Source organism: Lepisma saccharinum, chromosome 3 (genome assembly GCF_977018435.1).
Source record: "Lepisma saccharinum chromosome 3, izLepSacc3.1, whole genome shotgun sequence".
Lineage (NCBI taxonomy): Eukaryota > Metazoa > Arthropoda > Insecta > Zygentoma > Lepismatidae > Lepisma > Lepisma saccharinum.
In genome coordinates, this window is record NC_139231.1 from 85,952,903 (window position 1) to 85,977,691 (window position 24,789).

At 37.9% G+C, this 24,789-nt stretch overlaps 1 protein-coding gene across 2 annotated transcripts in view; it reads right to left on the minus strand.

Moving 5' to 3' along the window:
* The window catches only part of tst (superkiller complex helicase subunit twister), an 89,446-nt gene that overhangs the window by 42,722 nt on the left and 21,935 nt on the right, over positions 1-24,789 (minus strand). For both annotated transcript variants that reach the window (XM_083118954.1, XM_083118955.1), the window contains exons 4-13: positions 21,667-21,895; positions 19,054-19,322; positions 17,671-17,841; positions 15,204-15,316; positions 10,190-10,421; positions 7,047-7,300; positions 6,498-6,813; positions 4,913-5,023; positions 3,698-3,929; positions 2,051-2,322 (exon numbers count right to left, since the gene is read on the minus strand). In XM_083118954.1, the coding sequence (XP_082975080.1) occupies positions 2,051-2,322; positions 3,698-3,929; positions 4,913-5,023; positions 6,498-6,813; positions 7,047-7,300; positions 10,190-10,421; positions 15,204-15,316; positions 17,671-17,841; positions 19,054-19,322; positions 21,667-21,895 (2,199 nt within the window). The remainder of the gene's footprint in view (positions 1-2,050; positions 2,323-3,697; positions 3,930-4,912; positions 5,024-6,497; positions 6,814-7,046; positions 7,301-10,189; positions 10,422-15,203; positions 15,317-17,670; positions 17,842-19,053; positions 19,323-21,666; positions 21,896-24,789) is intronic.

The following is a 24,789-nucleotide window of genomic DNA, read 5'->3' on the forward strand; positions in this document are numbered from 1 at the left end:
TGTTTTTCGAAGTATTCTCCTTTATGGTCAATACACTTTTGCATTCGTTCGAACCATTTGTCAAAGCAGTTTTTCCAATCTTCTTGAGACACCTCCATAATATGGTTTTTGAACGCATCAACGGCGTCTTCCGCCGACGAAAATCGTTGTCCACGCAATTTATTCTTGACATTCGGGAACAAGAAGAAGTCATTGGGTGCCAAATCAGGACTGTACGGTGGATGACCCATCAATTCGATTTTTTGACTGTTCATAAAGTCGGTTGTTAGACAAGATGTGTGACAGCTGGCATTGTCTTGATGAAGAATGATCCGACGGCGTTTGTTTGTTTTCCATATTTGACCGAAGACCTCTGGCAAACAAATTGTTGTGTACCATTCAGAGTTGACCGTTCTACGTTTCTCTAAAGGCACAGTTGCCACATGACCAGTTTTCCCGAAAAAACAGGCGACCATTTGTTTCAATGTGCTTCGAGCGCGAACAACTTTTGTTGGATTGGGTTCACCTTGAAACACCCATACAGTCGACTGCTGTTTACGTTCCGGCTCATATGCATATATCCATGATTCGTCACCTGTTACAATCTTATATACGTCTTTTGAAGCACCACGATTGTATTTATTGAGCATTTGTTTGCACCAATTGACGCGAGCGTCTTTTTGAGTTTTTGTCAAATTGTGTGGGATCCAACGAGAACATACCTTTCTCACAGCTAAATGTTCATGTAATATTTTATATATGCTGGTGGAACTAATGCCTATGGTTGCCTCAATCTCACAGTATGTCACATGACGATCTTGCAGTATTAGGTTTTGCACAGCATCAATGTTTTCTTGAACAACAACTGATTTTGGACGACCTTCGTGAATCTCGTCGGTGAGCGAATGGCAGCCACGATTAAATTCGTTATACCAACGTTTCACCAAATGTGGAAGTAAGTTGATCGATGCACTCTTGTCTTGATAATCCACGTCGAAAATCGTAAAAAATCATCGCACGAAAATGTTCACGAGTTAATTCCATTTTATTGTTGTCGCGCAATCTCCAAGCCAACATAAACAACACAAATCAAGCTATTGACAAAACATTTGAAGTACGTTATGGTCAATAATGCCAGACGATTCCGTGCAAACGTCAAATCGCGCCTAACTTCAATCAGTGTTGCCAAGGCTCAAAATATAAATAGTGACCCTCGTACTAAAAAACCCACCACTGGCCTAGCAAAAACACATCAGATATAACAACCACCAAATCAAGAAATTGCCCACCAAGCATGCAGTACACACACTAATAGACACCAAAATCAAGGATGCACATGTTATTATGTATTTCTCCCACGAAACTAAAGATTGATAGCAGGCATGCTCTACTTGAGCAAGTACAGCCAAGAAGTACAGATCTGTTATGCAGATAAGTAAGCACATTTCATGTGTGTATTAATAAGGAGAACTATGTTCTCTAAAAATGGTTTGAATCAATGAATGTAATGCAATGGCTTTTCTTTCAAAAACACTTTGTATTTTGATCTGTTATCCGGTGAACAATATATTGACACCCTTGTTTACATATTTTCCAACAAAACTGAAAGACCAAGGAACTCTCGTTTTACAAAATATAAAGTTTTAAATTAAAAGCAACATTAAGTAGCTGAAGTTCAGTTTAGTCATGCATTTAATTTTTTATTTACTCAAACTTTTGTCACATCATGTGGCTTGAGTAACCAAAAAAGTACATGCTTAAACTGGACTTCAGGTACTTAGTGAAATGAAGGCATGTGGTGTAAATTATGCCTTATCTAAATTAAAGCTCTAGTTATTAGAGGAATTTCACCAAATTGAAAGGACAAGAGACAAAATAATGTAACTTTGGCTCTTCTTGCCTTAACTCCTGAAGAATCCAGATGACGTAGTGAAAGCCTGAATAACTAAAAAAATAAGTAAATGCCTAAACTGGACTTCAGCTACTTAGTGAAATAATAGCTTGTGGTGTAAGTTATGCCTTATCTAAAACTAACATGTCAGTAAGTTTATCTACAGATCTAAGTATATACCTGTACTCTTCTCCTTATATCAAAATATTCCTCAGCCATTTCATAAAACTCAGTATAATCTTGAGTTGTAACTCCTTCCAGCTGGTTCATCTCTGCTATTTCTCCTTCCACTTTCTTCAGCATTTGTTTGTTCTTCTCGAAATTTGTCTGATGATCAAGTGCTGAGAATGAATGGAGCATCATATCTTCAACACCCAGTCGCTCAACACGGAACAGATTCAATATCATGGAATATGTTAAACGGAATTTTGACTGAAGTGCCGTTGGTTTTCCTGCACAAATATTAAATAAATAAATAAACAAGTAAATTAGAGCTTAGCAGATTCCTCTTTGAACTGATACTGATAGCTATGCTGATACTCTTATCGATTCTCATCGATATCAATATCGATGCTCGACAAGTGTCAGAATTCAATGTTGTTCAGAATACTGATTAATATTAATATATAAATATTCCACTGCACACACATCAATTTACCACAGTTTTGATTTAAAATATTGAAAGAGCTACAGTATAATATTAATGAAAATTGAGAATTTCCAGGTTTATTAGACTTCATGAAAGTGTCATGCAGCATTTCTACAGACCCTGCAGATAATTCTACTCCAGAAAAGTATCAGTTGGTATTAGCAATTACATTTGAACCGATACTCATATCAATACTGCTGGCATGCATTGGTATTGGTTCAGTCATAGTTTTAACAAATAGAGCCAAAAACCTAATCTTTAGGGAGACTTCCGACAGAAGTGACAAGAGACAGGGGGAATTCACACTGAAGTGACACATGCAGCTTGTCATGTTGCTTCGGTTCAAAAGGTTGCATTCATTACTGAGGGTTTGCATCCAAGCAACACATGTTGCATGTTGCTTTGGTCTGAAAGCTCCCTTAGTTGAGCTACAGTATTCACTAAGCCCCGCGACAGGTTAAGTTTGCAGCAGGTTTTATGTATCAATCCACTCTACAGCGGCACTCAGCATCCCCGTGCCAGTCTCACCTTAACAGCTGAGCTGTTCATATCACAGACAGCGAGGAAATCCGCAGTATTGCAGCGGAACTATTTTCTGCGCGCACGTTTGGGTCTATATATGTGAAAAGTTGCTGCAAGGTTAACCTGTCGCGGGGCTTACAAAGATGAAGAATTGGTATGAAAATTCAAGAGTATATTGATCCAAATTAAATCACAGATTTAATCTGACTGTGGGTATTTCATAAAGTATGCAAAGTACAAACAAACATTTTCACAGTATGAGTATCTTGGGAATTATGTAAATTGCAAAATTTTCATTAGTTCCATGCCAAAAGTGCATTACAAAATCCACTTTTGGCATGGAAATCACTCATCTTCATACGAAAAATTCTGACTTTGTCATAAGTGAATTTATGAACAGATATAAGTGCAACTCTGGTAAATGATTTGTATTGCATATTTACAATGTAAAACTTACGTTCTAACAATAATAAATATTCTGAGCCATAATGCTGTATATTTAGGAATCAGTAGGGAATTCAGTAATGGCTGCTAGTGATAAACATCTTATACATTGTGTCAATGTGTATATATTTATTGTTCTTAAAATGAATGTAATATCAATATAGGGAGGCAATAATATATTAAAGGAAACAAATAAATGAAAACATATTTACCCAACATCATCTTTTGAAACTCATGTATTTGTGGAACATCTCTCTTGCACAGAACAATAACAGTCCCAGTTGTGTCCAGGCCTCTTCGGCCAGCACGACCTGCCATTTGGATATACTCTGCAGGAAGCAATGTTCGGAACTCATTTCCATCAAACTTTGTGATGGAGTCGAAGACCACAGTCCTTGCAGGCACATTTACTCCCATGGCGAAGGTCTCCGTTGCAAAGAGTAGCTGCAATAATGAAATCATAAAATCACAAATGTATTACTTATATAAAAAAAAGAAACAACCTTAATTTATTAATTTATGAAGAATGCTACAATTAATATAGTTTGTTCACAATTTTATAGCTTAAATTCCAGTGAAAGGCTGGTCCATATATGTACCAGCATCATGTGACTGCAAAATTAATACACAGCATTTCTCTGAAACTACAGATGATGTTGAATCATTGAATCAATTAAAGGAAATATAAGTAATAATATTACATTGGGCCTGTGTAAAGATTCTAAACAGTGATGATCCAACATGTATATCATGTCTGTAATGCTTGCTTTTAAAAAAATAACAATAAATGTCTGCTGTAAAATTGCATTTTTTAACTTAAGTGCATTTTCCCAAACAGTCTAGTATTAAATTCTGGGAAGAAGAAGAAGAAAACACCACTTTTTCTGCTGCATACACAAACCAAAATATGAAATATAAATTTGTGAGCCATCAAAGTCTAAAACTATTAAAAAATATTTGATTTACCATAGAATAAGCAACTTCCCCAAAAGCAGTATTTGAGTGATTAGATTTTGATTTCACCAATCTGATGAAAACTGAATGGATTTGTGCCACATTACACAAGTCAGTTAATTCTGTTAATTTGGTTGCCAAAATGTTATAGTCCTTCATGACAAAGAGCACAATTTATTCATTGCTATTTACTGAATTTCTGTTGTATACATTATATTCAAGTTGCAGTTCAAGAGAATAAATAAGAAAATTAACTATGCACCCTATCAACCAAGGCTGTTGCATCATTTTCTTTCGAAATCTGACATGGAATAAGTTGTAATTTTGCAGAGTAGTAAATAATTATGTCTACTAAAGTGCATGTTTCAATTACACACAAAATAATTATTGCAACCAGGTGCAAACAATGAGAAATTGGCAGTTGCAGAAATGAAATCCATAAAGAAAGAAAAAATACATATATAGGGATTAACCTTTACTAGTCCTTGCTGAAACAGCATTTCTACAACTTCCTTCAAAATGGGAAGAATCCCACTGTGATGAATGCCTATTCCATTTCTCAACAGCTGCTGCATTTTTGTCACCTGAAAATAAGACACAAACAACTCAAGACAAGACTGGTATACATCTAGTACATCTGGCAAAGCAAGATGAATGTATTTTTTAGGAATGTGATAATAGGAAAATTGAACTAATACAATAGAGTATAGATATAAAATGTTGTTAAATAATAGTGGAGCCTCCCTGATGGCATAGTGGTAATGCTGTAATCAAGAGGTCCAAGGTTCGATACCTGGTGGGGGCACATATGGTTTGGATTCCACTTTAAACTGTAGGTCCAGACCCAATTAGCCTTACTGTGCATAAAGCAGACTTAAAAGACCAACTAAGATAAATAATAGCATACAATCCAATATGAAATTACCAACATTTAAATCAGAATATGAATAATACATTCAGCTTCTTAATGTATACAACATATGGCTCTTCTGGTCATTATTCACATTGCTTATCAATTCACTTATTAATTTTAAACTGAAATTAGTCAGTCTATATATATAAAATTATCTTTGCTGGGAATTTCAGTGTAAAAAAAATCTGCTTTAAAACAAATAACCTGACACTTCTGATGGGGTTTGCTGTAGAAATACATGTATTTTCTTTTATACTCTGAAGGACAACAATGGAACAACTGGATATTGTTATTAAGTCATCGGTTACTGAAAGAATTATCACATCAATAAAATTTGGCAATACATCATCATTTATTTACCATTAGTCAATTAACTGGTCCCATACCAACTAATCACCACTGGACAAAGTTATAAAACAGATAAAAATGACCTTTAATTTTGTAGATTGTTTATAGAGTCACATTCATAACAGAACTAATTTTAAAAAGTAGTGGCTAAACCATTTTAATATTAGGTGTCTTGACACATTTCACATGTGCATTTGTCATTATAAACAAAGTAAAATTTTAATGTCAGTCAATCACTTTTACAAGGCGCCAATAAACAATAAATAATTTAGAAATTGTACCTTTGAATTTAACTACATTAAATTACTGAAAACTAATTTCACATGTAATATTCTCCATCTATTTTGTGGGATTGAAATCAGAAAATGTCAAATATATATTGACATTAACAATGCTTAACTACTCTCATTTTTAATTACACTGTAATTCATATTTCTCAGCTATTCCCTAAAAGTGGTAATAGATGGAGCTTCAGCAATATTTATTTTTCTGTCATCTTAATTTTTACAATTCGTATGTTTTTATTTGTGTGCACTTATATCATCCAGATGTTCCACAATTTTTTTCCTAATGGTCCTTTTGTTCTGTTGTACTAAAAGGTTTAGTCACCATAAGTATGCTTTTTCCTTACTTCTAGTAAAATACAACACTTCACATATCATATATTCACAATTGGTATTCGATCTCTATTGACTGAATGGTCTATTGGTAAAATTACTGATACTTTTACCAATATGATATATTATCTACATATCAGTAGTTTAAACAAATACAGAAATGAAAAATTTTCACCAAACCTGTGGCAATTTTTTGTCCAAGCCTTTCAGATGTTCTATAACTTCCTTCTGGAAGAAAGAGTAAATTTTATTCTTCTCAGAGGGTGTTGTAAGATCCACTGAAGTGGGAAGATCTGCATTCTGGTCGCAGCGGTTCCTTGAAAGGGTAAATGCAATAACAGGAAGCTTTTCCTTCCTTTGCAGGTGGTCTATCAGCCCTATCCACATGGTTTTTTCCTGTTTTGGATTGGAACCACCTCCTTTGAAACCACCCTTTGGTCCATAGCCTGACTTTGCTTCAACTCTTTTCTTGGTTGCATCACATGCAGCATTGTAGCTGAAAAATGAAGACACAGAATGCAATAATCACGTGCTTAAGAGGATTGAAATCTACTTGAAAAATCAAGAGTTGATTCAGCAACATATATTAGTGACAGGCCAATATGAAAAAAACGTGTATCAATTACAAAACTAACAATGAGATGTAAGAACCTAAAAGTTTTGGTGTGCCAACATTTGCAAGTGCTTCTGAAAGAAAATCTCTTTAATAAAAAGAAAACATTAACATACCCTGACGTTACAAATTGTCCATCTGCATTCAAAATCAAAAATCTGTCATCCTTTGTCTTCCCTCCGGTCCCAGTATACAGAAAATGCTCCAGTGGAATGGGACGTTTCAGGGTGCTGATGACATACATCATTTTCTTCTTTGTTCGTCCTACCCAGTCTGCGAACTGCAAGGTGTTTGGTACAGTTGCACTCAACATCACAATTTTTACATGGTCTGGCAGCAAAATAAGAACTTCCTCCCACACATGGCCACGCTATAATTGTTAAAAAGAATGGAGAATTAAGAAACATCTTCAAGTTTTCCACGTGACGAATGATGTGATTTTTCTCAGGATATCAACCACGAGTTCTGGAAGGATTTCCAAGCTTCTGAGAGACAAGATCTCTCTTAATAACTTTTATCACTTTATGTGCCATATTTAATGATAAGTGTTTCTAGCATGTCAACACAGTCTTACATTGTGGTTTTCTTTGTAGAGAGGAATTATAACATTTAAAATAACAATAATTACCTAGATTAAAAAAGTTTAATACGTGGGTTGGAAATTTATTAGTGGCAACTATTAATTTACAAATGATATGAAAGAGATACCTCTGTGAAACTTTTACAGCCCTTTGATAAAAAACTAACTATACTAGTATTATTAGACCTTTCTAAAGCTTTCGATCTTGTCAATCATAACCTTCTCCTAGCAAAAATGAAATACTACAATTTTTCGAAGCCTGTAATAAACTGGTTCCAATCATATCTACACGAAAGAAGGCAAGGAGTTTTTTACCCTGCCGACACCGGATCATCACCGATAACATTAAATGGAGGAGTCCCGCAAGGTTCCATTCTGGCCCCCCTTTTATACACCTTATACGTCGCTGATATATCAAACACCATCAGCCATTGTAATATACATTGTTACGCGGATGATACGCAGTTGATGATATCGTCATCACCATCAGATTTGTTAAACAAGATAGATAATTAAACAATGATTTACATGCCCTTAACAAGTGGCTCACTGCAAATGGGCTTGCAATTAACCAGAATAAATGCGTATACACAATTTTAGGCTCTAACTATTATCTTGAAAAATTAAATTATGATACAATTAAGATCAAAATTAAAAACCAAAACATAATTTATGCATCAACGGTTAAAAATATAGGCCTTATTTTTTATCCCAATTTTTCCTGGGCAGGGCATATCTCAGTGCAATGCACAAAAGCACTAACAATAATGAGATCACTCTACAGGAGGAGAGACTTTTTCACTAGAGAAACGAAATTATATCTCATCGAAACTCTAATATATCCTATTTTTGATTACTGTGATGTGGTGTACGGCACGAATTTACAACGTAAAATATCGAACAGAATACAAAAATTACAGAATTCTTGCATTCGTTACGTTCTCTCGATCAGGAGAAATCAGCACACATCCTACCCTTGTTCAATACATACAAAATCCTTAACATGTCTAGGCGACGTCTTCTGCATCAGTGTTCTACAATATATAAGGTATTAAAATTGTAAACACCTAGCTATCTCCACGAGAAACTGACATTTAGAAATTCCATACATCCATACAATACTAGAGGTCAGCGAAAAATGGACATTCCCCGCCACTCTGCTGTCAGTTTCGAAGGCTCCTTCTCCCTCTGGTCTGCAAGGTTTGGAATGCTCTTCCCGATTATGTTTCTTTTGCTACAATGCCCAAAAACTTCAAAGAACAAGTCGTATTATTTTTATTGGAAAGACAACAATTGAGCATTAGCTCGTACAGCTAAGCAACAGGAATCAAGTAAAGTAAAACCATGTATGAATTTGCAAATACTTATCTGACACAACGAATATTTCAACCTGTGCATGCTATTTTAGTATCTATTTGGAAATTGCGTATGTGTGTGTGTGCATGTGTGTATGTGTGTTAATGTATCTCTCATTGTATTCTCTTATAATTTTACTATTTTTCATTTATGTCAAATTCATTCATGTTATGTTATATATTTGATATCAGTATTATAAATATATGCATTGTAACTTTTATTCAACAGAGTTAGGTGGTAGAGCAGCCCAAGGCTGAATCTCGCTCTGTAGTAAATAAAAAGACTTTTCAATTCAATTCAACCAGCATTGTGTACAACGGTTGCCAGCGATGTGAAAGTCGTAGTATTTCTGTAGCAGTGCCTATTCTGTTCATGGTTCGAATGAAGTGGTCTATTGCCTGAAGAATCTCTGGAACAGTTCGGAAGTGAGTGTCCTTCAGCTTAGGGATCAAATCAAAGTCACAGGGGCTTAAGTCTGGAAAGTATGGGGGTAGTAGAGCATCTGCCAGCCCATCGAGCTAACAAACCAGCCACAGGTTGCGCTACATGCGCCCAAGCATTGCCCTGTAAATGACAGGAGGATTCAGCAGAAAGTGTCTCCTCTTCTTTCGCAACGCAGGCTGCAGGTTATGTTCCAAAATGAACAGTAATACCACAGACGAGTTAATAAGTTAATAAAATTAACTTGTCTGTGGTAATACTGAGCATTGACAGTCTGTCCTGCAGGTATGGCGAGAATCACTAGAACATTCACATTAGTGAGTGAACTTTACACTGCCAACTTCAATGATACTCTATTCCTCTTGTCACTGCGCATGCGCCTAGTGTTGAAAGGAAGAGTCTCTTTACTGGGAGGTAGCTTAGGTATCAAACTAACATGTGGTATAAGTGAGAAGCACCGGTTCCGTTTCATGGAGTATATACAGCAGTGTTGCCACTATTAAATTTCCAACCCACGTAGTAAGGAAAGATAAAGCTGGAAGGAATTAATAAATTGACCAAAACATTTTTCAATGACTTCACAAAGATAAGTGAAATAGCTTGCAAGTAGAATACAATGGATGTAGATTTATTGCCATACACTGTATAACTATAAGACTGAGAATGTGCACTAAAGAGGAATTCCTCAGTCACATGCATCCCTTTTCATTTAGGCACATAAGATAAAGAATATGAAGCATTTTATTCAAGAATGATTCCATTGTACCTTATTTTTTCCTGTAGCACTTAAGTGCTGTGTGACTGATAAAATATTAAATTATTTGACCTTCCTTTCATGAATCACAATTAATTGGATAAAAAAGTAAAAGAACAAAAACTCACCTCAGCATCATTAATATAATGAACTTCATCAAAAATGACATAATCCAACTCTGGAATAACATTGCTGCCAAAATACAGCATGGAACGTAAGATTTCTGTAGTCATGATGAGACAGTTGGCTTTTTGATTTATTTGTATATCACCAGTTATAAGACCCACATCCTCAAAGGTGTTCTTGAAGTCCTTGTACTTCTGGTTTGACAATGCTTTGATAGGTGAAGTATACACTGTCCTAAAATAACAAGCAGGTCATTAAAGATTCTCAAATTCATTACAGTAGCATTTATATTAACACTTAAGAACTCTTTTGGTATACTGATTGATATTTATGAGTTATTTGTCTCATTTGAAACATGAACCAATATGAAAGATGCTAATTTGTATATATATAAGGTCATGTAATTCATTATATAAGTAAATTTTGGATGAGGATACCATAAATATGATAACTTCTTTGTTGTGACAACAGAAACAAATAAGTTCTCAGTTTTCAAATTCAGAGTTCAAAATGCAACATTGCCAGAAGAATAAATTTTAGATCTAATGACAAGTCTATGCCATATTTGCTTTACAAAGCAAATTGGAAGAAACAAATACCTGGACAAGAAGTTCAGCAGAAGTGGATTGGAAAATATGACATTACATTGGGATACCTCTCACTATAGTCAAAATGTCACCCCAGCAATATTGCTTCCCACCTAGCTGAATCAAATGTTGGTCAGAAAGTAGTTCTAAGCAGAAGACAAATACAGGAAAAAAACCTTGTTAATATGATATTGGTTAATACGAAGTACCCTTTAATTCAAAGTTCTTTCCATTCTCCAGCTGATAAGATAGGATTTTCAATGTATTTTGGTACGGATAAATCGAAATACGGACACTTTTTAATATGAAGTTGTTTACAAGACCCTTCGGCAAAACTGGTTTCGCTTAATTCGAAGTAGACACCTGCATAAGTTGACAAGAGATCAAATGTGGAGAGAGCTTGGATGTTAATTTAACATGATCTTGATATGTTTCGTTGTCCTAAGAGCTGTTGACAACTTGGGGAGAAGCAGCCTGAAATACCTGCTGGATTTGAATTCCTTGTCAATGCGCATGGCAGGTCAAGCTCTTTCACCACTGAATGTGCCACCTTGGAAATATTCACCAGTGCCAGATGACAAATGCGAGATAAGATTGCAAGAATGTTCCAAAATACAAGATGCATGGCACCTAGAAGTCTCGCCCATCTGTCTAGCTCTGAGCTCGAGATTCAGCAGTTTCCCGTGAGCGAGCAACTCGTGGCTGGTAGCCAACAACTTCCAGTACCCACTTTAATTTAAAACATGTTCTTTGTGCCCTGTAGCATTTAAAAAAAAAAGGGAAACTGATCAAAGCCACATACGCCAACTAAAGATCATCAACCCCCCCGCTCCCCCTGCCCTTTGGCCCCGGTATTCCTAAACAAAAGAACATCAATGGTAGGAAAAGATGGCAAAATGGGGGCTGACTACCAAAAAAAGTGTACGTAACCCCTCCCTTTTGAAAATCCTGGGCATGCCACTGTGACTGTTGCATGGTAAAACGTAAATCTAGGATCATTTCTTTCCTTTACACCCTGCTGATAAAAGTTCGGTCTTATCTATAAAATGCCCAGGATTTTCTCTTCTGCCACCTGTTGCTCTAACTTCCAGCCGGTCTCATTGTGTTTATGCTGCAGCTGGTGCCCGTGTTTCGTCTAGCACCTGCAAAGCTGTTGCTTGCCTATAACAGCAATGACTCATCCAGCACGAACTAAAAAAGAGCATTGTTTTGAATCTCGCAAAGCTTTGACGATAACAAAATTCAATCTCCAGAAAGAAAGACAAGAGTTAAAACAACTTCATGATGCACACAAAGTTCGATATAATATAATCGCTGCTTTTCTTCAGAAACATTCGCGTGCTATAAAAAAATAATCTGATAATGCTCAATGTAGGAACGGAAGCTGATTCCGATAAAAAAAAAAGAAGTTATTCAAGAGGTAAAGTTTTGGCAAATCGAGTGTTTGACCTCCAGAATACTCCTAAATCCAACAATAAATCATCGATTAACGTGAGAGTAAATAACAATCTTTTTTTACGATGTATTTTAGACAGCCGAACCAGATCAAAATTTACAGCCCTGCTCTTTTTTTCTTGCTGGTGCTGAGAAAGGTTGGGCTGTCTCTCCCAAGAGCCCAAGTGATCGTATCTTACCAGTTAATCCTGTAATGGACAATTCTCTAGTAAACCCACATAAAATCCAACGTTCATTCTGTCCGACTATCTCCCAACTTTTGCTGGCACCTGTGTGATTGCTGGCAAGATTCTTCAAGTTTTGGAAGACCAATGAGTGTGCACAACTAAAATAAAATACAGTTTGTTTTCATGTTCTATTTTACTACCCACAACGTGCATCTGCAGGGTGACCACACTAGGACCATGATAAAATTCAAGTATAATTCCCAGTTTTCAATACGAACTTCCCAAAAATTCTAGGGTATAGTGGAACCACGAGCAAAACAACCTGCGCAGACCCACGACTCCTGTGGATCATACTCCCGCGAGTAGGGGTGGGGGGAGAGTGGACCATGCTTCCTTATGGCCCGAGGTGGAGGGAAGAAGGGAAAGCTGCGCGGGGACTTTTCGTCCCAAGGTTTTTTTCCTTGTGGTCCATCTATAGAAGCACATGTTTTCTCTATTTCAACCTTACGTATTACCGCCTCTCACCCCCCCCCCCACACACACAAATATATGAACAATATAAAGGGTCTGTGTGAATCCAATGTATCCAAAAATTCTAATTCAATTCAATTGAATGGTATATATATATAATTTAAGATGCGGAGTTTACATTTGCCATTTCGCATACTCAGACTAGAAATACATCTACAAACTCGTCACAAATGTTACGGGATGTAGTAATCTACGAAAAATTGTTAATTTTATAAGAATTTGAAATTTACCTAATCAAATTCAAGATATCTTATCTTGCAATAATGTTTCGTATGTCAGATGGATTGTTCTGCAAAGGACACTAACAAAGCAAACAGATTGAGACAGTTATGCTTTATTTTCCACGCAGCTTTCTTTTCTTTTCCTTCCTCGATAAAAATGAAAGCTAAACTGTGAAAAACTTGCCTCAGGGCATTAATAAATATGTAATAAATGAGATGAGATTTAGATTAATAAAAGTTGCAATTTACACTTCTATGGGGAAAAATTCAAGCAGAATTCATGGAATTCAAGGAATTCCCGGTGAGTAGCCACACTGATCTGGTGCATAATAAGTTGCATAAATACACAGGATAAATGGTGTTACCATCTCCTAGGAATCTTTGTGTCCGCATAAGCTCCATGCTCTCATTTTGTGTAACGTTTTTTACAATTTCTTTGAAACTTACAATATTATTATAGTACATATAAAGCTTATATTGTGAGCTATTACCAAGTATAAAACATCCGTTATGGGAATAATTTATACTGTAATTTATTTACACCTGAAAAACATGCACCATCTTGAAAAGTTTGGATAACTCGAAGTCGTTTAATTTGAAGCTGACATTTTTTGGTCCCTTGAACTTTGTATTAATGAGATTTTCCTGTAATAATAATAGTAGCTGGTAGCACAACATGGCTTGCTGTACCTGCTAAATACCATTAACTTTATGCTCTGCAAATGACATTGGATTAGTGGTTCTTCTTAGCTTTCCACCATAAATACTACTGGATCTTTTCAAACAACACCCTCTTCTTCATAGGTGAAAATAAAAGGAAAACAATTGTGATAAATATTCATCAGGATCTTTATGAACATCTATATCTCGTAGAATTTGGATTAATAGTTTTTCCCATTTGTGAAGAAAATTCCTAGCACCAAAGATTCCAAGAATTCCCAGTTGGTAGATACCCTGAGACAGTTATTGAATGTATTTACAACTCATAGCCAAGAAAAAAAAGTGAGGAAAAAAAAGGGGTGTAATCTACACATTGGCAGGCTTAAGTTAAAATGACGCACCTTTATATGTGCAGTGGAACCACGATTTTACGTTTTTCAGGGGACCAAGCTGAAAAAACTTAAAATGCGGGAAAATGTAAAATGAAGGAAAATTTTATAACATTTTACTATGTTGGGACCATCAAGAAAGAATATACAATGCGGGAAAATGTAAAATCTGGGAACATAACATTGAAGTTCCACTGTATATGTATGCTCAAATTGAACACTCTGTTACCGGCCATACCTGGAAAACCTTTCTCAAATATTACTTAACTCCCGAGAGCACTATAAAAGGGGTACACAATCTGCTTCGGGAGGAGAAACCAAGGAGAAGGCAAGGAGGCGACTAAGTAGGTCAGGGATCCAAACCGAGTCGCAAGAGGGACAACTGCTGCCGGCTGCGGAGAGTTCACTGCAGGGCCGTCAGGAGCCATGGGGCCCAAGCCAGTGCCTGTCCAGAGGCAAGACCCTTCAGGCCACCCAGTGGGACCAGCATCCAGCAGCCAACCGTTCCAGCATCCAGAATAGAGATAAGTACCTGCCCTTTTATGGTGCTATTTCTTCCGCCCCTAACTTTTCCATTTAGTCAACTGGAGTGCTGTTACTACCACAATAAAACTCAGTCAACCAGCCATTTATTTGTGTTTCTTTAGTTTAACTGCTCTACCTCTGACTCGCCGCCCATCCTACCCTCCAAGACAGAGGCTGAAATCTGGTACGGCTAAGGTCTTAACGCACCCATTGTGTCTCTAGGAACCAGCCCTGGGACAGAACCTTAGTTCGGTAACAATCCAACATTCTTCAAAAAGTGAATTTATGTAGTAAATAATGTTAAACCTGCAGTATGATTATTTTCTCGACCCTTGATTGTGTATTTAACTTGAAAATATTAACATCCTGCTTATTCTTCAAAATGTCAAATATTACAAAATCCAACTTGAATATTCTTTACTCTAGTACAAACCATGCAAGAAAAAGTACAGATTCAAAAAGAAACTGATTAATGAAATACCTCAGATTATGCTGTTTGGCCAAGGCTATGGCATACTCTGCAACCACTGTTTTTCCTGCTGATGTGTGAGCTGCAACAAATACATTGTCTCCTTCCTCTAGCAGCAAAATTGCCTTAAATAAAAAAAGGACAGTCATGATGACACCCCACCTATATAATAAACAATTTGATAGCTGCTTCATACAAGGGTGAGCAAGTGATGTGGCTTTAATTTTCCTTTCCTCACAGATTTTTGCATGTGGCATTAAGTTTACCATATCTTAATATAGAATAATTGCATTGGATTCATTTGGATAAGTAAAGTTTGGGTTCATTGTGCAGTCATTCTTGCCCTTTGACAAGTCTCTCTAATGCCAGATTGAGGACGTGTCTGCAAAGTAATTCAATTGGCAAACTGTCTCGTCCATTCATAAACTTGCTGGAGTGGTAGGCATGAAGTGATATTGGATTTTCATTTGCTAAAGAACTTCTATAGCTTTCAGATCACAAAAAAAAAAAACTACTTCCCTCTACTGGTGTCAGTGTGTAGTGGAGCTGCCATCTAAAATAATGTTTTGCAGTTTACTTGATCAGTGCTGCAGTCTGGATGACATTTTGTAAATAGCAGCTGATACCTGGCATACATTTGATATGGTATTGTCTGTCCTATAATTTTGAATTTTGGAAGATTCCACACCAAATGGACAAATGGCAGGCACCATGAGGAATGGGCATTTCACATTGAAGCCACAAGCGACAGTTTGAATAAAGCAATGAGCTTTTACACTAGTGGCTCTAATGATGCATTCACACAGACTCCAACATTTTGCAGAATAATGAAGCTCTGGCATCTGGACCCACAGCTAGTATAATCCTCTGTGGGGCTTGTTGTGTATTCTATCCGTGTGTGTTTGTGATTGTCCTTTCATCTATTTCATCTTAACACCATTCATTCTCATTTTCACAATTAGCTAAAACTGGCAGAAAGTGAAGTAAAATAAAACAAATTAAGCAAATCAATCAACAAAGACTTCAGTGACTCTTTCAAAATCCAAGCAGTCACATCCTAAATTATCAAAACACAGCTCCTTTTCGCAAAGTTGAAAGTGAATTTCAGCTGCTAGCTGCACAAACAAAACTGGTGAAGCCAAAGGAATATTGAACGTATTGATATTTTGATATTTGATTAAATTATCTATTAAGCCCACAACTTAAAGTTCTACTTAAACTACTCAAACAATTTTAAATCCAAAGTGTTCATTCATAGTGCTGTAAGGATAACTGCCAGTAAGCATGCCAGTATTGCACGCTAAAGATAAAATGGCCTGGAAGGAGGGACACCCAAGTGTCAAGTAATATGTGCAGTGTATCATGCTACTCTGGTGTGTAAAAGGTTGCATCTGTTTCTTAAGGTTTGTTTTCAAGTGATATGTCACATGGTACATGGATGTCAGGCACGTGTCACTTGTCACATTATTGCAAAATCTGGCTTGTTTTTCTCATCATTTTACATAACCTCATATACGAGGGTGATTCAAAAAGTAAGGTAACGAGCTCTTCGGGTATCATATCCCTCCTGTTCTTCGAATTTCCTGCCAGGCTTGCAACAGAAGAGCACAGCTTTATCACACATCCATTAGATGGCGCATACGTTGCTTCAGAGCTTCGCAATATCAGTTGGAAGATGGCTGCGCTCACAGAAAAATGGTCAAGCGTGGAAGTGAATAGTGTGATCAGGTTTTTGCATCTAAAGGGCACCTGACCAGCAGAAATTCATCATCAACTGGTTGAGGTGTACGGTAATGTAATGTCACGGAAACAGGTGTGGTTTTGGTACACTGAGTTTGCACAGGAGAGATGTGCAAGATGAGCAACCGAAAGACGTGTTCACGCTGTGTGCCGAGACAACTCACAGAAGGCTATAAAGCCACTAGGATGGGATTGTCTCTCATACACTTGATGTGGTTTCATGAGGAAGGAGCGCCATTCCTGTACCGTATCATTGCAGAGGATGAAACGTGGGTGCATCATGTGACACCGGAGATGACCTGGCACCCAGTGATTTTCATTTCTTTAGACCATTGACTACCTGGGTGGTAGGCGATTAACAAGCAATACAGATGTTTAGCAAGCCATCATGACGTGGCTTCAAGGGCTTGACACAGATTTCTTCTATACCAGCATTGATGCCTTAGTGTACCGTTGGAACAAATGTTTGGACTAACATGGTGACTATGTTGAAAAGTAATGTGTATCAGTGCCATACTGTCTATCAGTATATTTGCCTGGAATAAAGTTTCTCCATGAGAGCTCTTGTTACCTCTCTTTTTTAATCACACTCGTATTTTCATGTACTATCATAATGATTTTGGAAAAAAAAGTCATAATCAATTTCTAGTCTGAAAATAATTACCACTCTGAAATTTCCAACATAATAATTATTACTATTAAAATTAATTAGAGACAGATACAATGCCACTGAATTTACCTGTTTCTGGAATGTATCTAACGGAAATGGCCACTTTCGAGCCATGTTTGGTATTCTTTGGTCAAAGTCCACAACAGGTTGAGTCACGTCAACCACTTTAGCCCATGCAGTTTCAGAAGGACCTTTAAGTGGGGCTGCTCCAGTTATTTTCAAAACTGGAATGTTGGATTCCTGAGAAAACAATAAAAATTATCAATGAATAAAATGGAAGGCAGTTTATGTAGAATGCCTTATTAAAATATGCTAAACATTACTATACAAAACAATAATTAACACATGAAAAAGGAAAGGAAAAGGTTCAAGAAGGGCATAAATCCACTGGAAGGAAACATACAAAATAAAGAGTTTTACATTTCGTGACCTAGTTATATGTTCACTTTAGAAACAAAGATGGTGTTATTCATGTTAATAATAATAATATAAATTTTAATAATTAAATAACATTAAATGAGGGCTTTCTTAAAGGATTGTTTTATTTTGTGCTCAGTTTCAGAGTTTCTCATATCAATGTAGGTATTTTTATTTATTATTTTCTAAAAATGCATTGTTTTTGATGATTTTATCTGTTAATTCTTCTTAATCATGCTATTGCATGTTAATAATAATAAATTTTCTTTATTAAGCAGGCAAGGTTCAGCCAAGGGCTGCTCTGCCACATAACCCTTGCCAATATGATAATACATATAAGATAAGATAAACTGCGTAGGGAGCAGTAAGCTAAATGTAAAATAATACACAGATAAAAAAAAATACATAGGAATTAGTTGGATACAAAAAAAAGTGTAACTACAAGCACAAAAGACAATAGTAATAATAATACAATTCCATATAGTAAGTGACTTGATACCTTCAGTATGTGTACCGCCCCGACTCTGCCATTGTTCCATTAACAGCAGATCTTTTACTTTACCTTTGAAACTTAATGGGTTGTTTACACTAGCGATGTTCGCAGGTAATGCATTCCATGGTTTGGGAGCCGAAAAGGAGAAAGATGATTTGTAAAAAACAAGTTAGGGTTGAAAAATCACTATATTTCTTTGTGGTAACATATTCCTCAAACTAAAAGCATTGTTAGAAATGTGTTAAAATGTTACCACAAAAATGTACAGTGGAACCTTGACTGCATGTTTCTCAGGGGACCAAGCTGAAAAAACTCAACCAGGAATGAAACCTGAGTTTCTAGCATACCATGCCAGTGCTCTACCACTGAGATACCAAGCCAATCTCTGGTCTCTTCACAATTTCTGCAACATAGAAATTAGATTCTATTAGGTTGCTAATTTTGGTGACTACACAGTTTTATTCTTTTAAAAATGATGGAAAATTCTTGGACCTTCATTATGTAGGAAAAGGTAAATGACATTTCAAGCAGAATTTCCTCACCTCGGGCACAATTTCAGATACGTCCATGTCAACTTTGAAGTCTGGAAGTGGTTCCTTCTTTCCCTCCTCCTTTGCTTCAGCCCCACCCTTCCACAGTCCCATTAAGTCCTGCTCTTGCTGGAGGATAGCTGCAAGATTCAGCACAGACACCGGTTCCACTTTTGGCTCTTCCACCATTGCAGCTGGTTGCTCCGTGATCTCTACTGCATCCTTCGGTTGGACCTCAATCTCATAGCCTTTCTCAAAACCAGGAGGCACGCTCAGTAAGTCTGGGGGAAGACAATGCATTACAATTTTATTTTTGTACTTGACAAACAGCTACTTCTTAATTTCAATAGTTTGAATTAAGGAAATCCAAAGAGCTGGAATGATATTCAGTGAGCCCCCTCCCCCCCAAAAAGGAAATAACAAGAAATGAAGCCAGGAGCGCACAAGAAATGTTTTGGAAGAGAAGAGTTTCAAATATCTGGGAAGCGTAACTGAGGGAGGTGAATTCAAAAAAGTTATTCAGAATGTCTACCAATTAATATGAGACTGGTAGAATATTGGTTGTGTATAAATTTTAAGCTGATATCGATGCAACTACCATAGTGAGCATAAAGACTACACAAATATGACATATTTATAGCCACAGCTGGCTAAATACAAGGGTCGTTCAAGGTTGACCGGGACTTTTATTTCTGCAGAGGAAATAGGTAGCAGAAGAAACACCAAACTATGTCAGTTTTTCAAAGTATTCTCCGTGCGCGCCGAGGCACCGTTGCCATCGTTCTGGCGTAGAAAGAACTTGGTTGTTGTCGTAGCCACTGGAGGACATCGCTCTGCAGTGCTTCGTCTGTCGTAAATTTCTTCCCTCCCAGATGGTCTTTAAGGGGTGCAAACAAATGATAATCATTGGGGGCTAAATCCAGACTGTAGGGGGGATGGGGCAGAACTTCCCAGCGCATGTCGAACAGAGTTGTTGTTGTCACATTGGCCGTGTGAGGGCGGCCATTGTCATGGAGAAGAATGACATTTCCAGACAACATCCCAAGTCTTTTCTTGCGAATGGACTTTCGTACAGCACCCCTCAACAATGTGGAGTAATACTGGGCATTAATCGTGCTCCCTTTGTCCAGAAAATCCATATGGATAACACCCTTCATGACCCAGAAGACACTTGCCATGATCTTTCCAGCGGACGGCTACGTTTTGCTTTTCTTGGAGGGCGGGGAACCTTTATGCCGCCACTCCATGCTGCATCTTTTGGTCTCTGGGGTTGAATTGTGCAATCATGTTTCATCACACGTGATGATGGATTGCAACAATTCATCACCTTCTGCTCAAAACCAATTCAGAAGCTGTTCACAGACCGTCCTGCGTGTCCACTTCTGATCGAATGTCAGCTGGCGGGGAACCCACCTTGCACAGATTTTGCGGAAGCGTAAGTGGTCGTGAATGATTGTCTCAACACTCCCGACACTGATATTCACCTCGGCAGCAATATCCCGCACTGTTACTCGCCGGTTCTCAAGAATCATTTGCTCAACACCTGCGATATTCACTAGTGTGACTGCAGTCGGACGAATGTGTCCATGCGCTTCATTTGTCACCAGCTCCCGTCCTTCGCGAAACTGCTCACACCATTCGTACACTCTTGTCCGCGACATCGTTTGTTCACCATACTGTGCTTGCAATCGTCTGAAAATCTCAGCTGGTTTCACTTTCTCCTTCACGAGAAATTTGATTACACACCGCTGCTCCACAGCCACACACTGCTTGCCGCCATGTTCGCTGCAACTGTTGCGCATGCGCGAAATACGTCCTGCCGGGCGCTAGTTACTCGCGAAGGAATACATTACGTCACCCGCACGTTTCATCATGATCCGGCTATTCATCCATTTTTTACGTACGAAAATCCCGGTCAACCTTGAACGACTCTTGTACTAATGTCAATATTTCAATCTAAACCATGGATTTTAAATTCTTGCAGTATAAGGACACCAAGAAAAATGTTAGTGGGTGGTATCACATTAATCAACTATTGTTTAATTAACATTATGTTCTGTGCTTATTAAATGTTATTACTATTTGTTATATTGCTCATAAAGCATAAATGTTTCAGAAGTTCTTTAAAAAATGCAGAAGGTAATAAGTATATACCGGGTGAGTTTTTTAGCTTGACACAACGAAATATCTCGAAAAGTATGCATCACATAAAGAAAAAAGTTCTGAATGAAATTTGTTTGTCTCGAAGGGGCCCATCCAATGATGCCAAACTTCACCCCCACCCCACCTCCTGGGGGTGGGGCAAGGGGCAACATTAAAATCTCAAATGGGAACCCACATTTTTTATTGCAGATTCGGATTCTCCAGACAAAAAAAAGTATGGTTGTTTAGATAAGATATATCATTTCATTAAATTGAAGTATGTTTATATCAAAGAAAATAGTAACAAAATAGCAGAAATATGCACTAAATTACAAGCTATTGATAGATATATAGTAGGAAATGGATTACGTGATATACCTATGGGCAATAGATCGATACCAACAGAGTGACAATTAAGCTGAGAGAGAGGGACACGCACATAAATACATCCACAACCTTGTCTTTGTATTCTGCAATAATTACCTTTTTCAAAATCTACTTCAGCCTCATCTTCAATCTTCATTTCATCTAAAGAGAGTTCAGGAAATCCACCTGGCCAAAAGGGGTAATTTGTAGGGTTTCCCCTCACAGACTCATCTGCCGGCCCAGGTGCTCTGCGAAGGGACATGGAATTCTTGGCTGTTATCCCCACATCTTCTGCTTCCACCTCACGGAACCTTTCAAGCTTGCCTGTCGTAGGATCTCGATCCACCTTGTCGTGGATAAATGTCATATTACTTCTTGATCTAACTATTACCTAGTATCACCTGGTTAAAACTATATACTCTTTAACTGTTCATTTAGGCAGTTCTAAATGTAAAAGGTCAACTTGCCCAATGTAGCACAATAAATATATACTTCAGAAACATACCTCGTATATCAGTATTTAGCAATGGTTCATAGGAAAATTTTAAAAAACTTTTTAACAGATGATATATGCCTGATGCTAACCTCATCATTATGCACATGTCTGCTCTATACAGTGGAACCCTGATTTTACATTCATAGATTTTTACATTTTCCTGCATTATACATTCAATCATCATGGTCCCAAAGGAGCAAAATGTTACAGCATTTTCCTCGATTTTCCATTTTCCAGTATTTTAAGTTATTTCAACTTGGTGCTCTGAAAAACATAAAATCGAGGTTCAACTGTACATCATATGAATTTGCTACATTTTAATGGGCACATGCTACTAAGGTGTAAAGAATATTTACTACATATTTCTTGCAGAATTAATTTTCTTTCCCATATGTGGAAGTTCCACATTCACCATTTGTCAACTATTGCCTAAGTAATGAACTATTGCTGCTATCCCTAAAACATTTGGTATAATGTGCAATTCTGACGTTTTACTTTGTCATTTGGCATATACATTTCTTTATTTACAGATACAAAATTAACATCAGTTTTCTTTACACATTCTATCCCTTTTTAATTTTTCCCTTGGGGAATACTTGCATGAGTAGGTTATGTAAGTTCACTTACTTACGTGAAATTTAAAAGATTTCGTAATTCCACGTTGCACAATTTAATGGTTCAATCCTATTAATTTCGAAGATCCACTGTCTTCATTCACAAAAGGGTACGGCGTCAGTACATTGTTTGTTCCCGGGCGGCGGTGGTTGCGATTTTTCCCGTTCGGCAGCACTGGCGCGTGCATCTTGGTTTGTGTCGTCTGCTTCCTGTTGTCCGGTGGCGTTGTCAGTTGGGGGTTGGGGGGCTGGGCCGTGTTGCTCGGTAATGTGCCGTTCCTGTTCCCTGCGTGGCTGGAGGGGGGTCGAGTATGTGCATAGCATCTTTTCTTTTTCAGGTCGGGGATCTTTCTGAGGACAGGGTGCCAAGTTGGGTGTGCTTGTCCATTGTCCAGGTTTAGTGCTGGTTTCTGCTGGATGATAGCATGGGTTTCTTTGATGGTGTTTTCTATGACAGAGCCGGTTGGGTGAAGTATGGATATGGAGGAGATGGTGTGGTTAGTGGAGTGGAGGTGTTGGGAGAGGCCTGATTTAGGTGTGTCGTTTTTGGAATCTTTTACATGTTCGTTAATCCGTTCTTGGATGGTGCGGATGGTTCTGCCAATGTAGGTGTTGTGGCATTGGCATGTGGTCTTGTAGACACCGGGGGATGCAAGTTTGGGTAGGTAGTATCTCTTGAAGTTGGGTAGTACTCTTCCGATTTGGGATATGGGTTTGTGTGCTACTCGGATGTTGAAGGGTTTGAGGGCCTTGGCAAATTTTCCAGATGTGGTGGGGTGGTATGGAAAGGCGATCCATTTGGGTTTAGGATTTTGGTTCGGGTTATCTCTGTTTCTTGGATGTCTGAACTGGGTTTCTGTTTTTGCGGACCACATGGATAGTTGGCGCTCGGTGTAACCGTTGTTTAGGCCTATTTCCGTTACGCACGCTATTTCATCTTGCAGGTCATCTTCTGTGCAGCTGTGTGTGAAGGCTCTTCTGTAAAAGTTCATCCATACTCCAGCTTTCTGTTTTGGTGGGTGGTTGGATTTTGCATGGATATACTGGGTGCCCGAACCTGGTTTCCTGTATACGGATGTGACGAACTTGTCTTGGAGTCGTCGGATGCTGAGGTCGAGAAAGTTGAGGCGGCCATTTTGTTCCCTTTCAACAGTGAAGTTTATGTTGGGATGTATGTTATTGCGGGCAGTTAGGAGAAGGGTTAGGTCCTCTTCCTGTTTGTAAATGACTATGGTGTCATCGGCATATCTTTTGTATCTTATATGAGCAAACTCTGGTTGGGTGAGAATTGACTTCTCGGCCACATGCAGCACTATGTTGGATAGGGGTGCAGAAAGGGGGTTGCCCATCGCTAGGCCCCCTGTCTGGTGGAAGAAACTGTCCTCGAACTGGAAATAGTTGTGGGTGAGGCAGGCTTGTAGAAGGTTGCAGATTTCATCAGTTACAAATGGAGGCGTGTTATTGCTGAGTAGCCAAGTTCTGGTGGAGTCAAGTGCAAGGCTGATCGGGATGGAGGAGTACATGTCCACTACGTCTATGCTGGCTAGTTTGCAGTTGTCGGCTTTGACAAAAGAGGTGACAAATTCTTTTGCCTCGAGGCTGTTTTTTAGGCAGTAGGTGAGTTTGTCATTGTGGGTGGTCAGTTTCTGGAGGAGCCATTTGGTTAGGTGGACACTTGGTTGACTGAAGCCGGCCACTATGATTCTCAAGGGGGTTCCTGGTTTGTGAGTTTTTGGTATGCCATATGCACAGGGAAGGCTGGGGTGGGTGTTCCTTAGTTTCTTCTTTTCACTATCTTGAAGGAGGGCACAGTTATCTATGGCTCGGCGGATGGCTGTATTGTGTCTGCTTGTGGGGTCACGTTTCAGCTTTTAAGCTTTTAAACATTAAACATTAATTCACATCCATTTCAAAACTTCGAAACATTTTCATCATCCAGCATACAAAAGGCAGACCTCAAATTTGAGATGTAAAAACTGGTTACAGATTTTGATAATTTTGCACATAGATATTCGATGCCTATAAGAATATTATCAAGACACATTTATGCATTATTTGATATTCTGTTGTTAACAACCACACATACTGGTATACTCTGATATATCAAAAGTTAACAAGCAATATCATTCA